Below are 20551 nucleotides of genomic sequence, written 5' to 3'. Positions count from 1 at the left end.
CCTAACCAACTCGTCCACAAAGTTTTGTCATTACTCGTTCATAACTTTTTTAAATATCATGTTATATATCGCTTTTCACCCGATCTCTCAATGGTGACGAATCACTTAAAAATTAAATAATTCTCGTATCAGAGTCCATGGGTTCAGATCTTCACCAAAATCGAATCGATTCGTCCATGTCACACACCCAACCTCTCCACCAATTTTCGTCCGAATCTGTCCACACCTATTTGAGATAACGTGCTCAAAAACAAACAAACAGACAGGGGTGAAAAGATAACCTCTATCCACCTTCGGTAGCAGAGGTAATAAAAAATTATCGTGTCTGGATCTGGATCTTCATCAAATTCTAAACAATTTGTCCTTATCACACACCCAATTTGTCTACCAGGTTTCGTCCAAATCCGTCCATACCTTTTTGAGATATCCTGCTCACCGACAGACAAACAGACATGGGTGAAAACATAACCTCCTTCCACCTTCAGTGGCCGAGGCAACAAGTTTAAATTGGTGTTGCATGATGGGGAGAAACGAACGCGTTTGAAAAATCTGGACAACATAACTATTTATCATTTTAAATTATGATGAAAACAATGATCACATGGAAAAGAAAATGTCCTGACCTTACCTTTCAAATGGTCATTTTCGGAGCGCATTATATCAACAAGAGAATTTTCCAAGGAGTGCATGCTCATGGGATCAAAGATACGACCCCTGTCATGTAGCTGAAACAAACAAACAAAAATCACAAAAATAAGACAAACGTTTGTAATTTTACACATTAAAGTATCATGGAGCATTTATTTATCTGACTGGCACCTTGGGGAGATTGTTCCCTTCGTCATTTTTAGCTCACTTGGAACAGAAATTGCGAGATTAGCATCATGCGGTGTCCATCAGTCAGGCTGTATGTAAACACTCGGATCTTCTTCTCCAGAACTACACACATAATTTTGGTGAAATTTGACCACAACCTTCATCACACGTGATGTACCAAAGTTTGTTCACAGCATTAAACAACAAAAAAAAAAAAATCAGGATCTGAGGTGTGTGCCCCCAGAATAGGTATTTATTTCTTCTCCGTTACATATTTTGTGGGTCATCCACACCTACCAGTGGGTCCCTGGGTCTACCAAGTGAGCCCAGGGACATTGCCCATATTTTTATAAACAACAATAAGTGCTTTTTTCCTTCTTTCTTTACAATACTTGTGGATATACAGTCACGTGAAAAAGTAAGTACACACCATGCAAAGTTTTGACTTTTTCAACATAGTTCAACATACAGCTATTTGATCTTCATTTCAGCAATATTGACAGATAAAGGTGATATAATATAACAAATATCATGAAACATTTACATTTTGTAGTCCATTGTATAATTTAAATAAACATAAATGCAAATTTTGCATGTGGAAAAAGTAAGTACACCCTTGGCTCTAATATGTGCTATTGCCCGCTTTGGCAGAAACAACCTCAAGTAGGCGTTTCTTATAACTGTCTACCAGTCTCTGACATCGACTGAGAGAAATTTTTGCCCACTCCTCCATGCAGAATACTTTCAGCTGTGCGATGTTTGAGGGGTTTCTTGCATGCACAGCTCGTTTCAAATCCCCCCACAACATCTCGATGGGATTTAGATCCGGGCTTTTGGCCATTCCAGAACCATCCATTTCTTTCTTTTCAGCCATTCCTTGGTGGATTTACTGGTATGTTTAGGGTCATTGTCATGTTGCAAGGTCCACCTTCAGTTGAGCTTCAACTTTCCGACAGATGGCCTCACATTATCCTCAAGCACCCTCTGGTACAATGAAGAATTCATAGTGGATTCTATGATGGTGAGCTGCCCAGGCCCTGATGCAGCAAAACTGCCCCAAACCATAATATTTCCACCACCATGCTTTGCAGTTGGTATCAGGTTCTTGTGGTCAAATGCTGTCTTTGGTTTTCGCCAAACATGTCTTCTGGTACTGTGGCCAAATAGCTCTACCTTTGACTCATCTGTCCAGAGCACATTGTTCCAGAAGTGCTGGTCTTTGCCTAGGTGTTCATTGGCAAACTTTAGTCTTGCCCTGATGTTCTTTCTGGACAGCAAAGGTTTCCTCCTGGCACACCTCCCATGTAGATCAAATTTGTGCAGCCTCTTTCTAATGGTGGACTCGTGCACTTTGACATCAACAGTGGCAAGAGCTACCTGTAGGTCCCGTGATGTCATTCTGGGGTTCTTAGAGACTTCGTTCAGCATCTTGCAGTCTGCTCTCGGGCTGAACTTGCTGGGGCGGCCTGGCCTGAACAAGTTGGTAGTTGTTCGGAATCTTCCCCACTTATAGATGATCTTCCGGACAGTCGAATGATTGATTTCAAATTGTTTGGAGGTCTTTTTAAATCCCTTCCCAGACTCGTAGGCATCTATAACCTTCTTTCTGAAGGCCTCAGAGAGCTCTTTTGATCTAGGCATGGTGACGCCGCACACTTCAACAACAAAGAGCAAACCAAACTAAATAGCTGAGGTTTAAATAAGACAGGTTCCTCCAAGATCCTCTCTAACAATGTTCTAATCATTTGCACCTGAGTTGGTGCACCTGATTCTAATTTTAGGTATTTGAAGTAATGATAAATGTAAGGGAGTACTTACTTTTTCCACATGCGAAATTTGCATTTATGTTTATTTAAATTATACAATGGACTACAAAATGTAAATGTTTCATGATATTTGTTGTATTATATCACCTTTATCTATCAATATTGTTGAAATGAAGATCAAATAGCTGTATGTTGAAATATGTTGAAAAAGTCAAAACTTTACATGGGGTGTACTTACTTTTTCACGTGACTGTACCTGTTTAAGGACGAGTGATGGGATGATATGGGGTTTGGTAGGACATGAAGGTTTGGTAGAACATATAACAACAACAATCCCAAGTTAAATAAATTGAGCCAACTGATGGTTCACCACCATCTCTTATCTCCCCCCCCCCCCCCACCCAAAACCTTGATCTTTTGTACCCCCATTAAAACACCCCAAATCCACCTCTTTCAATCTCCAACTTCTTTCCTAAAATTCCTAGTAGTGTTCATTTGCTTTATACTGTGCATCCCTCCCTCCTCCCTCAGCCCTCTCCCTTCCACAGATCTACCGACGTCCCTGTTCTCGACTGTTGTTGTGCTTGTGTGCTTCTTTCTCTCTCCCCCTCTTGTCTCCTGCTCCCTTCATTATTTGGTTTATGTGTGTGTGCATGTTTTCATGTTTAATGTGTTAGCTCTTACACGAGCCTCGATTCTGTATACAACAAAAAAAAAAAAAAAAAATCCAATGATGGTTGGGCTAAAAGCATCAACCATGGGAATTCCGTGACATCATCCAGCATCGTAAACTTCTTCTTCCTTTTTAACAGCCAAAATTATTCCCACGTTTATGTGGAGTTGGCCAGGGAAGTTTTTGGCCCAAGTCTTTCAATAATCGGCTGGTCAAGCTTAACGTTCGACCATGGTTAGGGCAGGAATTTTGAATTTGTTCAGGATGCCGGTGATAGCTCGCCTCCTTTTTGCAAGGGACATCGTGGGATGTTTAACGTCAACCAACTAATGCTGGCAGACACGATGCCCACTGATGCCCACTTAAAGTCAATCCGAGGAACGGCACACACATTGATGAATCACCAGGATGACAGTTTACACCTGGGTTGAGATTCAAACCTAGGCTAGACAACTAAGAGGGGAGTGTGTGTACCTCTAGGCCATACTGCCAACCCTTCTTCCACCATGGCGAACGCTTTGAGAAAAATCTACTTTGGACTGGGCTAAACAGAATAAAAGTCAGAAGCGTATTAAGACAGTGTAAACAGAACTGTAAAACAATTACGTCAACAAAGTTTGGCGACGATGTTCGAAGTGGTGAGGGGATACAGGAACGAGACAAACACACAGACAGACACATTCATGTACAGTCGTGGCCAAAAATATTGGCACGCTTGCACTTTTTTCAAATAACTCACAATTTTCTCTAAAAAGACGTTGAAATTGACAAAAGTATTTGGTCTCCACAATTCTTTATTTCACTGTTAATATTGCAGTACCTTTGTTTTTGATTCAGAACTTAATATATCCTTCTAAATCAGAAAATAAAAAGAAATGGAATTGACAAAATTATTCACACCCAGGACTTAATATTTGGTAGCACAACATTTGGACAAAATAACTAGTCAAGCGCTTCCTATAGCCATGAATTAGCTTCCTCCACCTCTCGACTGGCAGTTTGGCCCTCTCTTCTTGTGCAAACAGCTCCAGTTCTCATAGATTTGAAGGGTACCTTCTCCCAACTGCTGTTTCAAATCTCGCCACAGGTCTTCAATGTGATTTAGATCTGGACTCATTGCTGGCCACTTCAGAACAGTCCAGCGTTTTGTCTTGAACCATTCCTCGGTGTTTTTTAAAGTGTATTTGGGGTCATTGTCCTGTTCGACGGAGACCCAGGTTTCTGACACTAGGTTGAACATTGTGCTCCAAAATGCCTTGGTAATCTCATGATTTCATGAGGCCATGCACACATTCAAGGCACCCAGTGCCAGAGGCAGCACAGCAACCCCAAAACATCACTGAACGTCCTCCATGTATGACTGTAGAGAAGGTGTTCTTTTCTTTGAAGGCTTCATTTTGTTTTCTGTAAACATAGAGATGATGTGCTTTACCACAAAGCTCTAATTTGGTCTCATCTGTCAACAGGACATTCTCCCAGAAGGATTCTGGCTTGTTCAAGTGTGTTTTGGCAAACTCCAGTCGGGTTTTCTTATGTCTCTCTCTTTCTCAGCAGAGGGCTCCTCCTGGGTCTCCTACCATAAAACACCCTTTCATCGAGTTGGTGACAAATGGTGCGACTTGAAACTGTTGTATCTTGTTCTGAAGGTGAGCTAGAATCTGTTTGGCAGTTGATCGATGGGCTTTCTCCACCATTCAAACAATTCTTCGCTGCAATCTTTGATTAGGTTTTCTCTTGCAGCCACGTCCAGGGAGGTTGGCTACAGTGCCATGGGCCTTAAACATCCTGATAACATTGCATACGGTGGACACAGGAACATCGAGGTCTCTGGAGATGGACTTTTGTAGCCTTGAGATTGTCCATGCTTGGCCACAACCTTGTGTCTGACCTCTTCAGACAATTCTCTGGTTTTCTTTCTTTTCTCCATGCTCATTGCGGTGCACACAGTGACACAAAACAGCAGAATGACTCCTTTGCTCTATTCAAACTGGTTGAATGAGTGATTTTTATATTGCAGGCACCTGCAACTCACCACAGGTGAGTTCAATTCCAAAGTAAAGGAGAATCACCTGTTTGAAATCTAATTATTTCTAACAACTTCTAAAAGGTGCCAATAATATTGTCCGGGCCATGTTAGGATTTCTGTGTGGAATAAGCTCGGATTTAGTGCTTTTTTCAGCTTTTTTGGTTTGTTGCACTGCAAACCAAAGAAATACACATGTGGATACCAAAATATTTTTTTATTTCAACAAATTTTTACCATAGGAGCGCCTCCTCGTGTAGAAATGTTAATGATAATAATGACATCACATGTCACGTGGTACAGGTGCCATCTTGGAAAAACCGAAAAACTTTGCACCTCCATATCTCCGAAACTACTCCATGGACAAAAATTGAAACATGGCTCATTGTCAAGTACTCCCCATGGGGAATAACATAGATTCATGATGATGTCATCAGTGCCTTCATTATGATGTCATAATTAGACAAGTAGAACGCTTGATCCTGTCACTTTGAAATTTATTGAGGGTGATCTACACAAACATTGTATGTGAGAATTAAATTGATGATGTCATCATTCACGTGGTTCGGCAGCCATATTGGTTTGAATAAAAATATACGTCATCAATAAACCACCCAAACACAGCAGCTAATAAACACCACACAAACATGTCCTGGCGAGGGTCTGCAATCTCTGATGGCTCTTTCGTGTTTTAAAAGTTTACAGACATGATGATTAGGCCTACTCATTGCCATAGGGAAGGGAGAGGCTATTGTAATTGGGCAGTGTCAGTGAGAGCGTGAGTCCACACATAGATTTACTATTTAATATCTAGGTCGTTCATTCTCAGAGCCGCTGTAATCTATATACCCCAGCATTGTTAAATGCTGTATTATTAGTCCCTAAGTGGGCATCAGACCATATGAGGGCTTATAATTTGGGTCCTGTCATTCAGTCCGTCGCCTCTACTCGAAATAACTGGACGGATTTCGCACCTGTATGAAATAATACCTCGGCACGAGGAACACCAAATTAATTTGGGATTGGAGCCAAAATCATGGGACACGTTTTATTTCCAAACTTTGGGGATGAATTTGTTTTTTTATTGGAGATAATAGTACAGGAGTGTACTGTATATGCTTTCGAGAACATATATATACTTAATAGGGTGTTGGGCCACCACGTGCCACCAATACGGCGTGTATGCGCCGTGGCAAAGTCACCAACTTCTGGAATTATGCAGGACGGATGCGGCACCATTCTTCTACAAGAAAGTCAATGAACTCAAACCTGTTTGATGGAGGTGGAAAACGCTGTATCAGGTGGCATTCCAGAATACCCCATAAATGCTCAATTGGGTTTAGATCTGGTGACTGAAAAGGCCATGACATATAGACAACATTTGTGTCATGCTCATCAAACCTATGGATAGGGGGGCATTGGGAGAGTGGGGGGGGGGGGGGGGGGGGTAGGGGTCTCCTCTTGCAACAATGCTAACTGTAATTATAGGCAACCAGGCCTGTGCAGCATTTTTATACATGACCGTAAGCATGCTGGGATGTTATTTGCTTAATTAACACATGGGCCACACCTGTGTAGAAGCCGTTGCTTGGTGTCCCTCATTTACCCATTTTTTTGTCCACAACCTGTATAATCTACACTTCCCATTTTTAAGGTACTGTTGGGGGCTTCGTTGTCGATGAGGACTTGCATCCTTGTTTGCAAGATGTTTCTGTGTGCTCGAAAATGCTGTGACGCAATTCATAATGAAGAATTGCATAATCCCTGCTGAGGGATGGGTCACACCGCTCCCTCCAATTTCGATCTCAAAACATTGGCTCTGCTCGACCGTTGGCGGAGTGAAAACGGCTTTGGTTCACTGTTTGATACAAGTATAAATTCATAATCGTACCAAACAACTGGGGTGGCAGGTGGGGGGAGGTAGGGAGAGGGAAGTGATCAGGATTCATATTTTTACTTGCAAATCTCCTTTGGTATCTGTGACTGTGAAAAGTATCAAAAGGAAATGTTTAGGATGCAGTTAATGGCAGCAGAATATGTAGTTGACCCAACTTTTAGGAATTTCTGGGGTACAGGTTGATCATTAATTCACTCTACATTGCATGTCAGGGCTTTCAAAAAAAACAAGCGTTACGCCTAGGTCCCCCGTCGGGGAAGTGATGCGAGTTGACAAAGTGGAAGACGCAGAAAACATGCTATGATATGATATTTCGCTCACAAGGTTCAGACATACATGGAGGCGGCCATCTTGGATTTTGACGTAACGACCCAATTTTCAATAGCGTTCTTCCTTATGCCTAGATACACCCACACACCAAATTAGAAGTTGGTACTTCGCTTATTTTCCAAGATATTCCGCTCACAAGGTTCAGACATACATGGCGGCGGCCATCTTGGATTTTGACGTGGCGACCCAATTTTCAATAGGGTTCTTCCTTATGCCTAGATACACCCACACACCAGATTAGAAGTTGGTACTTCGCTTATTTTTGCAAGATATTCCGCTCACAATGTTCAGACGTACATGGCATCAGACATACATGGCGGCGGCCATCTTGGATTTTGACGTGGGTTGCACCCACACACCAAATTCGAATGCGGTCCTTCGCTTACGCACGCACGTACGCACGCCCGCACGCACGCACGCCCGCACGGACAAACCATAGTCCCCCTTTCGCTCCGCGGTGCGACGGGGGACAATTACATTCGGCACCTTTACTCGCTACATCCTGTATTATCACAATACTGCAAAAGATAAGTCCCCTGGGAATGTGACAGCAATCTCACACTTGGTCAAACAGTAACAGATGGGATAAAAAGGTGTGGCTAAAACTTACAAAGCAAACAACTCTGGAAAGTATTCTAAATGCCACGTCAAAATTGTTCTCTGCCACAGTCACAAAATACAAGGAGTTGTTGGTGCAATGATTAATTATCGGTGGTTGCAAAGTGAGGAACACAATAATATTTGATACCTCAGAGAAATGCATCGGTTCCACCCACTCCACAAAGAACCTACAGGCAGGCAGACTTCTGGAACAGAAACCCAATAAGACGACATCTCAAGGCGAATACTGTTCACAGCCTTTCCAAAAAGACAGCGCACGAGTCTCAGAGACTTCACACAGGCAGGCTGGGGGCTCTTCCCTCTCTTCAGACCATGACAAAAATTACAATCTGACAAGTCTCACACTCTTTCTATCTCTCTCTCCAAAAGGGTCTTACTATCAGCAATGATCTTTTTAGGGCAAACCACATTTCAAAGTTGACCTCCCAAGCAAGCTGCCGACTGAGCATCCACTGTTGTACAAAGTCTGTTGTTGGCACTCCTGAACTTCCATCCACCTACAAGGCTTTCATCTTCAGCTTGATGGAATACTGCGCTCCCCTTTGGGCTGGCACCCCTGCCTCATCTTGCTCAACAATACACCATGGAAACCAAAGCCTTCAAGATTATTGCAATCTCCTGTGATTAAGCTGAGCATATGGGCCTATCACTTGGCCATTGAAGACACGTTGGTGGCATCTCTGTCTTCTACCACCTCCTTTCTGTTCTTGCACCGTCTGCTCTTTGCGATTTGTCCCCACAGGTTTCTGCAGGGAGCATGTGGTCCACCAGTAACACCCTTCTGGCGAAACTCCCAAAATCCCGAATCAATGCTCACCTCCACTTATTTGTTCCTCTTTTTCCCCACCTGTGTAACAAACTTCCACTTCCTCTTCAATGTCATTGCTCCCTCCAGACATTATTACATCATTATACATACTTGTACCAAGTTTGATTTAATTACCTTCAGCTGTTCGCAAGTATCACATTTTTGTGGTGTAGCCCATAGGGCAAAGCCTTCCAAGAACAGCATTTATCCGTCTGTATGTATGTCTCCTCAAACGTATACCAATCAGAGCTGAGGATCTGGTCACATGACAGGGTGATGTGATTAATTCTGATGCCATTATGGCTGTATGGCGGCTGACTCTCCACACTCTGGCATTTTGATTAGAATTTCGTTCAGACCGAACATATCGTCGAACCTGTCATATATCACAATCACCATGCTCTACCTTGACGTTTTTCATTCAGTGTGAAACACAAACAACCCATTTGTTAAAATGACCATCAAATATCGAAAGCATCGGCGTTACGTCTCTTCCAACAATACGGTACTTATAGGCCTTAGGCTTCACGCCTCACCTTCGGGGGCTTCGGACAAATTAAGCCCAGGTTTCTTAATACAGTAGTATATCGTTTCAGTAGTATCGTTTTCATAATAATAATAATAATAATAATATCGTAAATATGACCAGAACACTTTAATCCTAATGTCGTGAATACAAAGTCAATGGATTGAAGCGATGTATGGTTCATGAATTGATAAGCGGTGTACAGTACTAACAACCGTGGAAGTAAGGAATTCGCCTCGGTTTTTTGATAGCATGTTATTAACCCAACCATTGTGGGGTATATAGATTACAGTAGATCTTCCCTCAGTTCTGTAAGTAAAACTTACCTCACGGATGTCGGGATTCCTCCAAATTTCTTTGTTTAATGTTATAAACAGCATTAGCGACTTTTTAAAAAGCTAATCATGTGTGTTTGTGGTTTATAATATTTTACAAGCCCGGCTATGCCGCTGTTAGACTTTCAGTCGTGTTACCTGACATGACTCTGACCTTTGACCGCTTGATGCCAAAATCTAATGAGTTCATCTTTGCATCATATATACTTGTACCACCTTAGGATTCTCACCAATCACTGGTTCACAAGTTATCACGGTAACAGGATTTATACCTAACATGAGCTCCGACCTTTGACCTCGTGACCCCAAAATCGAATCGGTTCATCTTTGCATCATTATACATGCTTGTACCAAGTTTGACCTAAATCCCTTCAGCTGTTCTTAAGTTATCGCGTTAATGAAAACTTATCATGGAAGCACAGATGGACGGGCGGATGGACGGATGGACAACCTGAAAACATAATGCCTCCGGTGACGTCATCACAAAGGCATTAAAAGGGCATTACCAAGGACCATAACATACAAAAGGCAGTATGTGATGGTCACAAGTTGATAGCAACAGTAGAAACGAGCAAGAAATAAGTGCATGCAAAGTCAAAGGAGGAAGTACAAGATTGTGATGTCAACAGTACGAGGAGGTATGAAAGGTGGGCCGAATCACAACCGCCAAAACTGTCTGCCACCGTCACAAAACACCAAATTCGACCAGAGTAACGTTTGAAGACATTTTCAACCGCCGACACATGTCCTTCGTAGAGCTATCAATATCAATTCCCTATTAGGGTTTTAAGACACTCGCCATGCCATATTGTTAATATCCTGAACCGTTGCTTTTAAATGTTTTTGCTAAGGAAATTGCGATGGTTTGGCTTCATCATCACGAGTTTCCGCAGTGGTATTTCGAAAAATAAAACAAAAGTGATACTATGAACAACACTCCACTAAATGCCAAGCAATATTGCTCAAGAGGGATACCATGACTTATGCATGTGTATAATCATCACATCATAGCATATAGCACAATACTCATTATTGTACAACAAAAACGAGCTTTCTGTTTAAATAGATGCAGTAGCCCACAGAGTTGACTTAATTTCGGAATACACTAATCTCTGCCAAACAAATAATCGAACCTTTTTTTTTTTTTTAACCAGATTTGGCCTTTATTTACATTTTGCGACTTACCATGAAAAGGAAAAAATCCCTGACCCCAATGAAGTTTGAGTGAAAAATAAATTGAGCTAAGCAAGTGATCGATCACCCCTTTCACCCAGAACACCAAACTTTCGTACAGGGCAATGGAGATATGATTGTATCTTTTTCAACACGAGCAAGTTGCCCATGTCCGCACGGGATTCTAAATGGAGTAGGGATGGAGAGGGCAAAAAATGCAAATGGCGTCATGTGTCATCGAGCCGGCAAACTGGGATCAACAATTCAAATTTATTGCCACGTCTGATGCAATTTAAATGCTATAATGATGGCGATGTGCTCCAGTTGAAACTGATATATATATATATATATATATATATATATATATTGTTATATATATTGTTATATATATATATATATATGTATATATATATATATATATATATATATATATATATATATATATATATATATATATATATTGTTATGGATTTGAGAATTGTGTTTTTTTTATTGTAATTGTAAAATATCACCCTCCTTCCTCCATTTGTTGTGTATAAAGGTCAAAGGTCGTTCCCGTTAGTTATTCCATATACCACACGTAGCCAATCATAGATTTCCTCCTTGTTCAGTAGTTATCTCCTTATTATGTGTATTAGATTAAGGCTGTGTCTTCCATTAATTAACACTCCATTGCACCGAAGTGGAATAAGGTAGATTCCCTGCACATCCCCCCTTTCGTCAATTGCCAACTGCACTGGGCGGTTTGCTGCATTCTGCCGCTGCTGTGGGGTTGTGGTTGTTTTCACCCCAAACTCCATTGAGCACGAGGTCATCTCGGAGCGGAAGGTGGGAGGAGTCAGCCCAGTGCCAGGAACAAGGCGTGGCCTTGCCAACGCCTCCTCTGGGGGCGGGATCGGTGGGCCCTCGCGGCCAATCAGTGCCGAGGCGAGCTCGCCGATGGGCGTGTCCTGGAGGCCGGTCGGCTTGATCGCCCCAGGGGCAATAAAAGCACGCGCGGAAGCCTTTGGGAGCTCAGCTCAGACAGGGAGAGAGAGAGAGAGAGAGAGAGACGCGGCAGAAGCAGTACCACGCAGCTATGACTCCACCAGGCAGCTTTGACTCCACCAGGCAGCTTTGACTCCACCAGGCAGCGTTGGCTCCACCAGGCAGCTTCGACCCGTTACCCCGTAAGAACCAGGATCGGTGGCATCGGTGGCCGTCGAGGTCCAGCCCGGCGTACCGTGCGGGATCAAGCCCGAACCATCTGCCCCCAGCTGAACCTTCCTCTCCCTCCAGCCATCCACCTCCTGCCATTCCTGTCATCATCCCCCGTGTAAGTGTGCTCGTAGTCTGTCTTTGTCTCGTTCCTGGGTTATAAGTAAGACTGCAGTAGTTAAGCTAAAAATTGCACTGTGTCCTTCTGGTCCGTCCCTCTTTCTGTCGTTATTTTATTATCCTTCCTTCTTCCTTGGTTTCTTTAATTGTGTAAATAGTAGTAATAAATAATATTCGTATTTCCAACCTTTTGTCTTCTTCTTCTTCACATCCGTCGTCTTTGTCTTTTCCAAATTGAATACCTGTGGCACGATTTGGCCAACGTTCAGGAATCGGGTCTAGTCATTGTTAATAGTTCGTGCCGCGGTTGCTAAAACCGCTCGGCAATTAACATCTGTCCGCGGTACGAACAGGGCTGTGCCACCGGCCTTTCCGGAGGTCGCTGTACAGCATCAGGGACCACGTCGGTCAGTCATAAACGAGGGGACTAATCCCCCCTCGATAAGGGGAACAGAGGCCGACGTTGGGTTCCGCAACATTTGGTAGTCAGGAGTTGGGATTTGAACCTAGGACTAAATTTATTTAGCCCAAATTTTGGACACCAATTGTACTATTGGCCGCAACATTTGGTGTCGGGAGCGAGATTCGGACCTCAAGCGCTTAGCTCGCTCAAATTACGAGTGGCCCAAAAAATTGTGTTTTATAAAATCCTAAATTTAAAAATCGTGCCATGGATGGTCAAGGCGACGGGATGCCGGTGGGGGAAATAGAAGAGGGGTTAGGGGTAACCCAGGACCTCGGGGAAATGTATGTGGGAGAAATGGAGGAGAACAATGAGGAGGTGGTTGAGGAGGTGTCAGGTGCACAAGATGGCGCCCTCGCGCACGTGGTTGCGGAGGCACAAAATGCCGGCACTGCGGCAGCCGAGTCCGCAGTGCTGGGGAAATTGGACCTCTTCGCGGCGCAGATGATGGGGTATATGAAAAAAATGGCTGAAAAATCCAGCAGGGAAATGGAACAAATGATGGGAAATAAATTTGAGGGTTTAGACAATACATTTGAGGGTTTAGACAATAAATTTGAGGGTTTAGACAAGAAATTTGAGGGGTTAGACAACGGGATAAAAGGGGTGAAGAATGGCTTAATGGGGTTAGAAAACACAATGGAAGGCAAATTGCGGGAAATGGGGGAGCAATCTGCCCGGGAAATTAAACAAATGGGAAATCAGATAGAGGAGGTGAAAATCGGGTTAGAAACCAAATTGGAAGCCCAGAGGAATGAGTTGGAACAGATGAGGGCGGCATCTACTAAAGAGATGGGAGAAATGGGGGAGGAGATAAGACGAGGTGTGGGCGAGGATGTCTTGGGGGTACGCGAGGATGTAAAGCGAGGTGAGAAGCGTATGGAGAAAGAGGTGAGAAATAGTACGGCTAGGTTACAGGGGGGAATAGAAGATCTAACAAGGGGAGTAGAACAGCTGACGGTGGGACAAAAGGAACTAGTGGATCAAGTAGAAAAGAACACTGCAATAATCGGGGGGTTAAAGGCGACTCAGAAGGAGATAAAGTACGAACTCATAGCGACAAAGAAGGAATGTCGGATGGTACATGAGGGGTTGACAAAGAGGTTGGACGAGGTGACAGAGGCAATGGAGACGAAAGACCGGGAGGTAAGGAAGCACATAGAAACGGTTAAGGTGGCGTTAGAGGAAGAGATAGAGGGGGCACACCGGGAAATGAAGGAGGTAAGGGAGAAATTAGAGGAAGTGGAAGAGGGGGTGAGTGAAATTAAGAAGAGACGGAGGGAAGTTAAGAAGGAGATAAAGGAGGAAGTGATGGAATATGTGCAAGGTCTGTGTTCAAATCATGATGATGTGCTCACTAACCAAATAAAGAGTTTGCAGGTGGCGGAGGAGGAGCGACGACGAGGTGCCAAGGTGAGTGGCGATATACTCGGAAATGTATATGGTGTGAGGGGAGATTCAGTCGGCTTGGGAGTTGGTTTGGACCCGGGTGTTCGTGAGAGGCCGCTGGTAAAGTGTGCGACAGGTGCAGAGTGTGAAGGAGGAGGTGTGCGAGAATGTCCGACTATGGGGTGTGTGAGGAAAAAGTGCGCGCCGAGGAGTGAGTGTGCTGTCGAGAGTGAGTTGGTCGTAGCGCATGTGCGGGGGGGAGGGGGAGGCACATGGAAGCGCGTAATGGGGAGTGTTACAAGGGATGTAACGAGAGAATGCACACCTGTGGTGAGTGTTACGGAGGGTGTGACGGGAGAGTGTGCGCAAGAGGTTGCGCGAGAAAAGTGTGTAACAGCGGAGTGCATGAGGACAGAGCGCACCGTCGAGAGTAAGCGTGAATGCGCGACCGAGTGTGGTGGTGAAAGTAGTGAGAGTGACACGGAGCGTGAGTTGGTTGTGGTAGGTGAGAGAGAATGTACACCTGGAATGGAAGGATGCACACCTGGAATGGTAGAGCGCGTATGGGAATGCACACTGGAGTTAGTAGTGAGGCACGTGATTGGGTGTGCGGAGGAGAGCACACCTGTGGTTGTCACAGAGGATGTGACCGAGGAGGGGGCGCGAAGAGGTGTGTTGGTGAGGGTTGCGAACGACGAGTGTGTGCAAAGGTGTGCGGTGGTCAGGTGTGTGACAAAGTCTGTGAGCGGAATGAGTGTACCTGGGTGTGTAAGAGAAGGTGCAATGACGAGGGGCATGGGAACAGCTGGATGTATGAGCAAGGAACGGAACGCGGGGTGTGAGCATGCAAGTGGAGCATCGACGCTAAACGGGATAGCGGTTAGATCTACGTTTAGCCGAAGCGGGCCCTCGGTTCATGCCGGGCTTCGTGTGCAGCGGGGACCAGCGGGGATCGTAACCGCGGCGGTTTCGAAAGAGCCGCCGTACGCGATCCACGCCGGGCCGCGCTCTGAGCGGCCGCGTCCGTGCTCCGCTAGGCAGAGCGGGCGGCCCGGTAGGAAGGGTCGTCATGGCGACCCCTTTTTGTTGCGGCGTTCCGGCAGGGCAAGATGGGGTCATCAGGCGGGAGACCGGACGGCTCCGCGCCGAGGTGGACCTTGGGATCTCGGCCCGAGTAAACCTCCTTCCCTGCACCGCATGCCGGATGGCTCCAACCGCCGGCAACAAACCACCCGCATTCATTGCTCGGCTTTGCGAAGCCGAGCTTTGGAGATGAATTGGCGCACCGAGAGGCTCCAGTGAGTAGACTGTGATGATGATAGTGTTTTGGATTCGAAATTTTGGGATAGGGAATTTGTAATTGGAAATTTTTGATTGGTTGCAATTGGATGAGCCAAACTGGTAGTGAGAGATGCCCGATGTGGTGGGATGGCAACTCTGCCATCCCTCACAGCGGGGGCAAAGGAGCACTAGTTATGGGGTTGGCAGTGAAAACTAGCCCGGGAGGGTTAGGATAATGATAGGGATCTAGAGAAGATGACCATAGGTAACGGTAGACGTAAGTAGTGACAATGATACCTGTAGTGGGGACGCAGGTAGATTAGTTTGGATTATAATGACGAGGGAGCGCAATAGTTTAAAGGGGCGACGGGGAAGCGCGAGTTTTAGCAGGGCACCAGGTAGATTAGATGATGCCGTATGTGTGAGTATTGATATCGAGCAAATGAGGAATTGCGGGGCAATGCTCGGGTGAGATGTGTGCGTGAGCATGGGAAAATCTGGGTGCCTGAGGCAATGGTTTTAAGGATCGAAAGTGTATCGAGCGTGGAAGTGTATGGAGCAGTGAGTGAGGAACAATTGTGATTGCACAGGTGTGCAACTGAACAGGTGTATGGAGCAGTGTATGAGTGAGTGATGGTGATGTGTGTTGGGTTGACCGAATGGTCCTGGGAAGAAGGAGGGTGCAGGAAGCACCAGGTATAGGAGTGATTGCACAGGTGTGCAACTACAGGTGAATGGAGAATGGTTGTGTGGAATACATGGAGTGTGGAATATATGGAGTATGGAATGGATGGTATGGAGTGAGTATGGTGGAAACTGTGGAGTGGAGTGGATGGTGCGAAGGTGTGAATGGGGGAAGAGTTGACCCCTATCACGAATACCCGGGGAGGGTAGTGTAAGTGTTAGGTAGAGGGTACAGGTAAATTGTGGTTGGATATTGGCATCTGTGGTGCGTCTGGGAGAATGGTGTTTGGGTGGGTGCATTAGTGTCGTGGAAATGGCTGGGCGTGTGGCCTGTTAGTGTGTGTAGTTAAATGGGCACTCCGCCACTGTTAGGATGTCGGCCAGGTGAGGCCGCAGGTGGGCTCTGGGAGCCGTTAGAGTTGTGGATGGGGCCCGAGGATCCGGAGGACGGACCCGGGTAGCCCAGTGCCAGAGGGCACCGAGTGGGGAGAGCGCCAGAGGGCCTTCCCCAGTTAGATAGGTTAGGGTGAGGAGCAGGTAAGCTCGGAGGCAACTACAGTGGTGGAGGTTTGCAGGTGGGTAGACCTGCTGGGAGAGCTGCACGACCCAGCCCGGAAATTGTGCAAGGGCACAGGGAGTTGAACCGGGGGAGTGAGACCCCAAATTGATGAAGCACCACAGTTTGGTCAATGGGAATTTGGTTCTTAAAACCGCATGGAGTAAGTTGGCCAATGGATTGGCAGGGAAAGACCCCGGGTAGTGTAAAGTGTATTAAAGTCATTTAGAGGATAGTTAGGATTAAGAATCTCCTCGCACCATCTACATGCACTCACCTGAGGTGACGCTACTCCACACCATGCCAGGTTTGATTATTTTTATTGTGCAAATGTTTGGAATGTGAGACGCATCATGACGTGGGTGTGACATTGTGCTTTGTGTTCCATCTCTCCCTCCTTATGAGGATTGATGATGAATTGGGTGATGGCAAATTTGGTTAGAGGGATTGTGGGGACGAATTTGGTATAGGGGAAATAATGGGGAAGACGTGATGGTAGCGACGGATTTGTAATGTGTAAATTGTAAGGGCAAGGGTAGAGTAGGTAACAGGGGGGGGTGACGTACGGTAGGGACGAGATTTCTCACTTCGCTCTCCGTAGGCACCTCGTCTTGCATTGCCTTGTTGATGTGTACCCTTGTGACCTTACCCCTCGCTCACCTGTCTTCTCCCCCCCCCACCCCCCCCTTGTCTCCCACCCAAGGACTGTGCGCCACTGGGCGTCGAGGGGAGCGTACGGGAGTCCGCCATTGTGTGCCTGAAACTCCTGCAACCAGCTGTCTGCATCGATGCACCACTTATGGACCACATGTCTGTGGCTGGGCACCACTGATGGACCCCATGGGATGGGGCATGGCCCCTCTGCTGGAACCGGCCATGATGGCCCGAGATCTTGCTGGCGGACCTCGGTCACAGGGCACCGATACCACACAGGTGAACCACAATAGTCGGCCCTGTGGGCCATAAATAAATAAAAAATGGACGCATTGTGTGCCTTTTTATTATTGCAAATAGGCCGCCAGCAAAGAAGAAAGACAACAACTGGAAGAATGACAATGGCCAGCAGAGGGAGCCGAAGAGGGAGACCGGCACCAGCAGGGTTTGGGTTTACTGTTTATTATGAACTGTGGTGACTGTGCACCGATTGGTGTTTGATGGTGCTTTGGTGTGTTTTGGTGCTTTCTGGTGCATCGATGGCAGCACAGGCTGTCTCCCCCCCCCCAAAAGAACAATCACAGATCCTGGGTTGAGTTTTGTAAATACAAGTAGAGTCACTGTAAATAATGCTCCCCCATCGTTCATGTTGTAGTTTGAAAACCATTCCGCAATTCGGTTAGCTGTGGGCGTGGGTCTGTTAGGCACGGTGCAATGGAGCAGCGGGACATATTTATTTGTGTTGTAAAACTGTCACACTCAGGGTCAGGTTAAATGTAGAGGGAACTACACCTACGTGCCACACTAAAGGTAAAAGTTTCATAGGCCCGGGACATGCCTAAGAGGAGGAGGGTGCAGTGTTATGGATTTGAGAATTGTGTTTTTTTAAATTGTAATTATAAAATATCACCCTCCTTCCTCCATTTGTTGTGTATAAAGGTCAAAGGTCGTTCCCGTTAGTTATTCCATATACCACACGTAGCCAATCATAGATTTCCTCCTTGTTCAGTAGTTATCTCCTTATTATGTGTATTAGATTAAGGCTGTGTCTTCCATTAATTAACACTCCATTGCACCGAAGTGGAATAAGATAGATTCCCTGCACATCCCCCCTTTCGTCAATTGCCAACTGCACTGGGCGGTTTGCTGCATTCTGCCGCTGCTGTGGGGTTGTGGTTGTTTTCATACCCAAACTCCAATGAGCACGAGGTCATCTCGGAGCGGAAGGTGGGAGGAGTCAGCCCAGTGCCAGGAACAAGGCGTGGCCTTGCCAACGCCTCCTCTGGGGGCGGGATCGGTGGGCCCTCGCGGCCAATCAGGGCCGAGGCGAGCTCGCCGATGGGCGTGTCCTGGAGGGGCCGGCGGCTTGATCGCCCCAGGGGCAATAAAAGCGCGCGCGGAAGCCTTTCGGAGCTCAGCTCAGACAGGAGAGAGAGAGAGAGAGAGAGAGAGAGAGGAGAGAGAGAGAGAGAGAGAGAGAGAGAGAGAGAAAGAGAAAGAGAAAGAGAAAGAGAAAGAGAAAGAGAAAGAGAAAGAGAAAGAGAAAGAGAAAGAGAAAGAGAAAGAGAAAGAGAGAGAAGAGAAGAGAAGAGAAAGAGAAAGAGAAAGAGAAAGAGAAAGAGAAAGAGAAAGAGAAAGAGAAAGAGAAAGAGAGAGAGAGAGAGAGAGAGAGGAGAGAGAGAGAGAGAGAGAGAGAGACGCGGCAGAAGCAGTACCACGCAGCTTTGACTCCACCAGGCAGCTTTGACTCCACCAGGCAGCGTTGGCTCCACCAGGCAGCTTCGACCGTTACCCCGCGGGAACCAGGATCGGTGGCATCGGTGGCCGTCGAGGTCCAGCCCAGCGTCCCGTGCGGGATCAAGCCCGAACCATCTGCCCCCAGCTGAACCTTCCTCTCCCTCCAGCCATCCACCTCCTGCCATTCCTGTCATCATCCCCCATGTAAGTGTGCTCGTAGTCTGTCTTTGTCTCGTTCCTGGGTTATAAGTAAGACTGCAGTAGTTAAGCTAAAAATTGCACTGTGTCCTTCTGGTCCGTCCCTCTTTCTGTCGTTATTTTATTATCCTTCCTTCTTCCTTGGTTTCTTTAATTGTGTAAATAGTAGTAATAAATAATATTCGTATTTCCAACCTTTTGTCTTCTTCTTCTTCACATCCGTCGTCTTTGTCTTTTCCAAATTGAATACCTGTGGCACGATTTGGCCAACGTTCAGGAATCGGGTCTAGTCATTGTTAATAGTTCATGCCGCGGTTGCTAAAACCGCTCGGCAATTAACATCTGTCCGTGGTACGAACGGGGCTGTGCCACCGGCCTTTCCGGAGGTCGCTGTACAGCGTCAGGGACCATGTCGGTCAGTCATATACGAGGGGACTAATCCCCCCTCGATAAGGGGAACAGAAGCCGACGTTGGGTTCCGCAACAATATATATGTATATATAGTTGTATATATAGTTGCGGTTTTGAGTTTTGTACAGTCAGTATAATAAAGGTTAAAATTCCCCCTCATAGTTAGTCACACAAGCAACATGTAGCCTCGCGATAGTATAGTTATTTCTTAGTATTTGTGAGCTTAGTCCTTTTCCTAGATTAGTTCTGCGTTGAGTAGAGTAAGGAGAATAGGTCCTACTTCTACTGACTCTCCACTCTCCAGCCTCCCTAGCCTCATGCCGCTTTGCGCTGACTTTGGTTCATTTTGGGCGAATTAACACGAGGCAGGCCTAGGAGGGTCGGGGCGGAGCCGAATGAGGGGCGGCAGAGGAGCCGACGGTAAGCACGAGCCGCCAATCAGGGCTCAGAGGTTGTGGCGGCAGCACTACGTCACAGGGCGTGGTTGGAAGATTCGAGAGGGTTCAAGAAGGTTCGGGGCATATCTATATAACCCATCGCGCAAAGCCCCCAGGAGGACTAGCGTGGGAGGACTAGCGCAGGAGGACTAGCGCGGGAGGACTGGCCGATGAACTGAAGCACTGATGAGAGGACTCGTTGATGAGCAGGAATTGAGAGATACGCGCGTGGAGGAAAACGCGCATGAACCGGAATACGCGCTATTATAAAGTGACGTTCAGTTGAGCTGGAGGCTGAGCCGTGTACAGTGCATGAAGTTACGCGAGTGATAACGGCTGTGTAACCGCCAGCCGCGCTGAGAGACGCGTATTTTCCGTTCTACCTCATCGGCTGCCTTTTGTTCGAGAGACACGCTACGAGGACCCTTCCACCGCCTGCTTGCCATCTTCGCGGGA

General features: G+C 46.1%; 1 protein-coding gene across 2 annotated transcripts in view; it reads right to left on the bottom strand.

Moving 5' to 3' along the window:
* The window catches only part of LOC137413001 (cytoplasmic polyadenylation element-binding protein 2), a 162375-nt gene that overhangs the window by 48610 nt on the left and 93214 nt on the right, over positions 1-20551 (bottom strand). For both annotated transcript variants that reach the window (XM_068098366.2, XM_068098376.2), the window contains exon 2: positions 629-725. In XM_068098366.2, the coding sequence (XP_067954467.2) occupies positions 629-725 (97 nt within the window). The remainder of the gene's footprint in view (positions 1-628; positions 726-20551) is intronic.

The sequence above is a fragment of the Myxine glutinosa genome, chromosome 1 (genome assembly GCF_964187855.1).
Source record: "Myxine glutinosa chromosome 1, kmMyxGlut1.1, whole genome shotgun sequence".
NCBI lineage: Eukaryota > Metazoa > Chordata > Myxini > Myxiniformes > Myxinidae > Myxine > Myxine glutinosa.
Note: the sequence above shows the minus strand (reverse complement) of the source record. Positions and strands in the feature narration are given on the sequence as shown.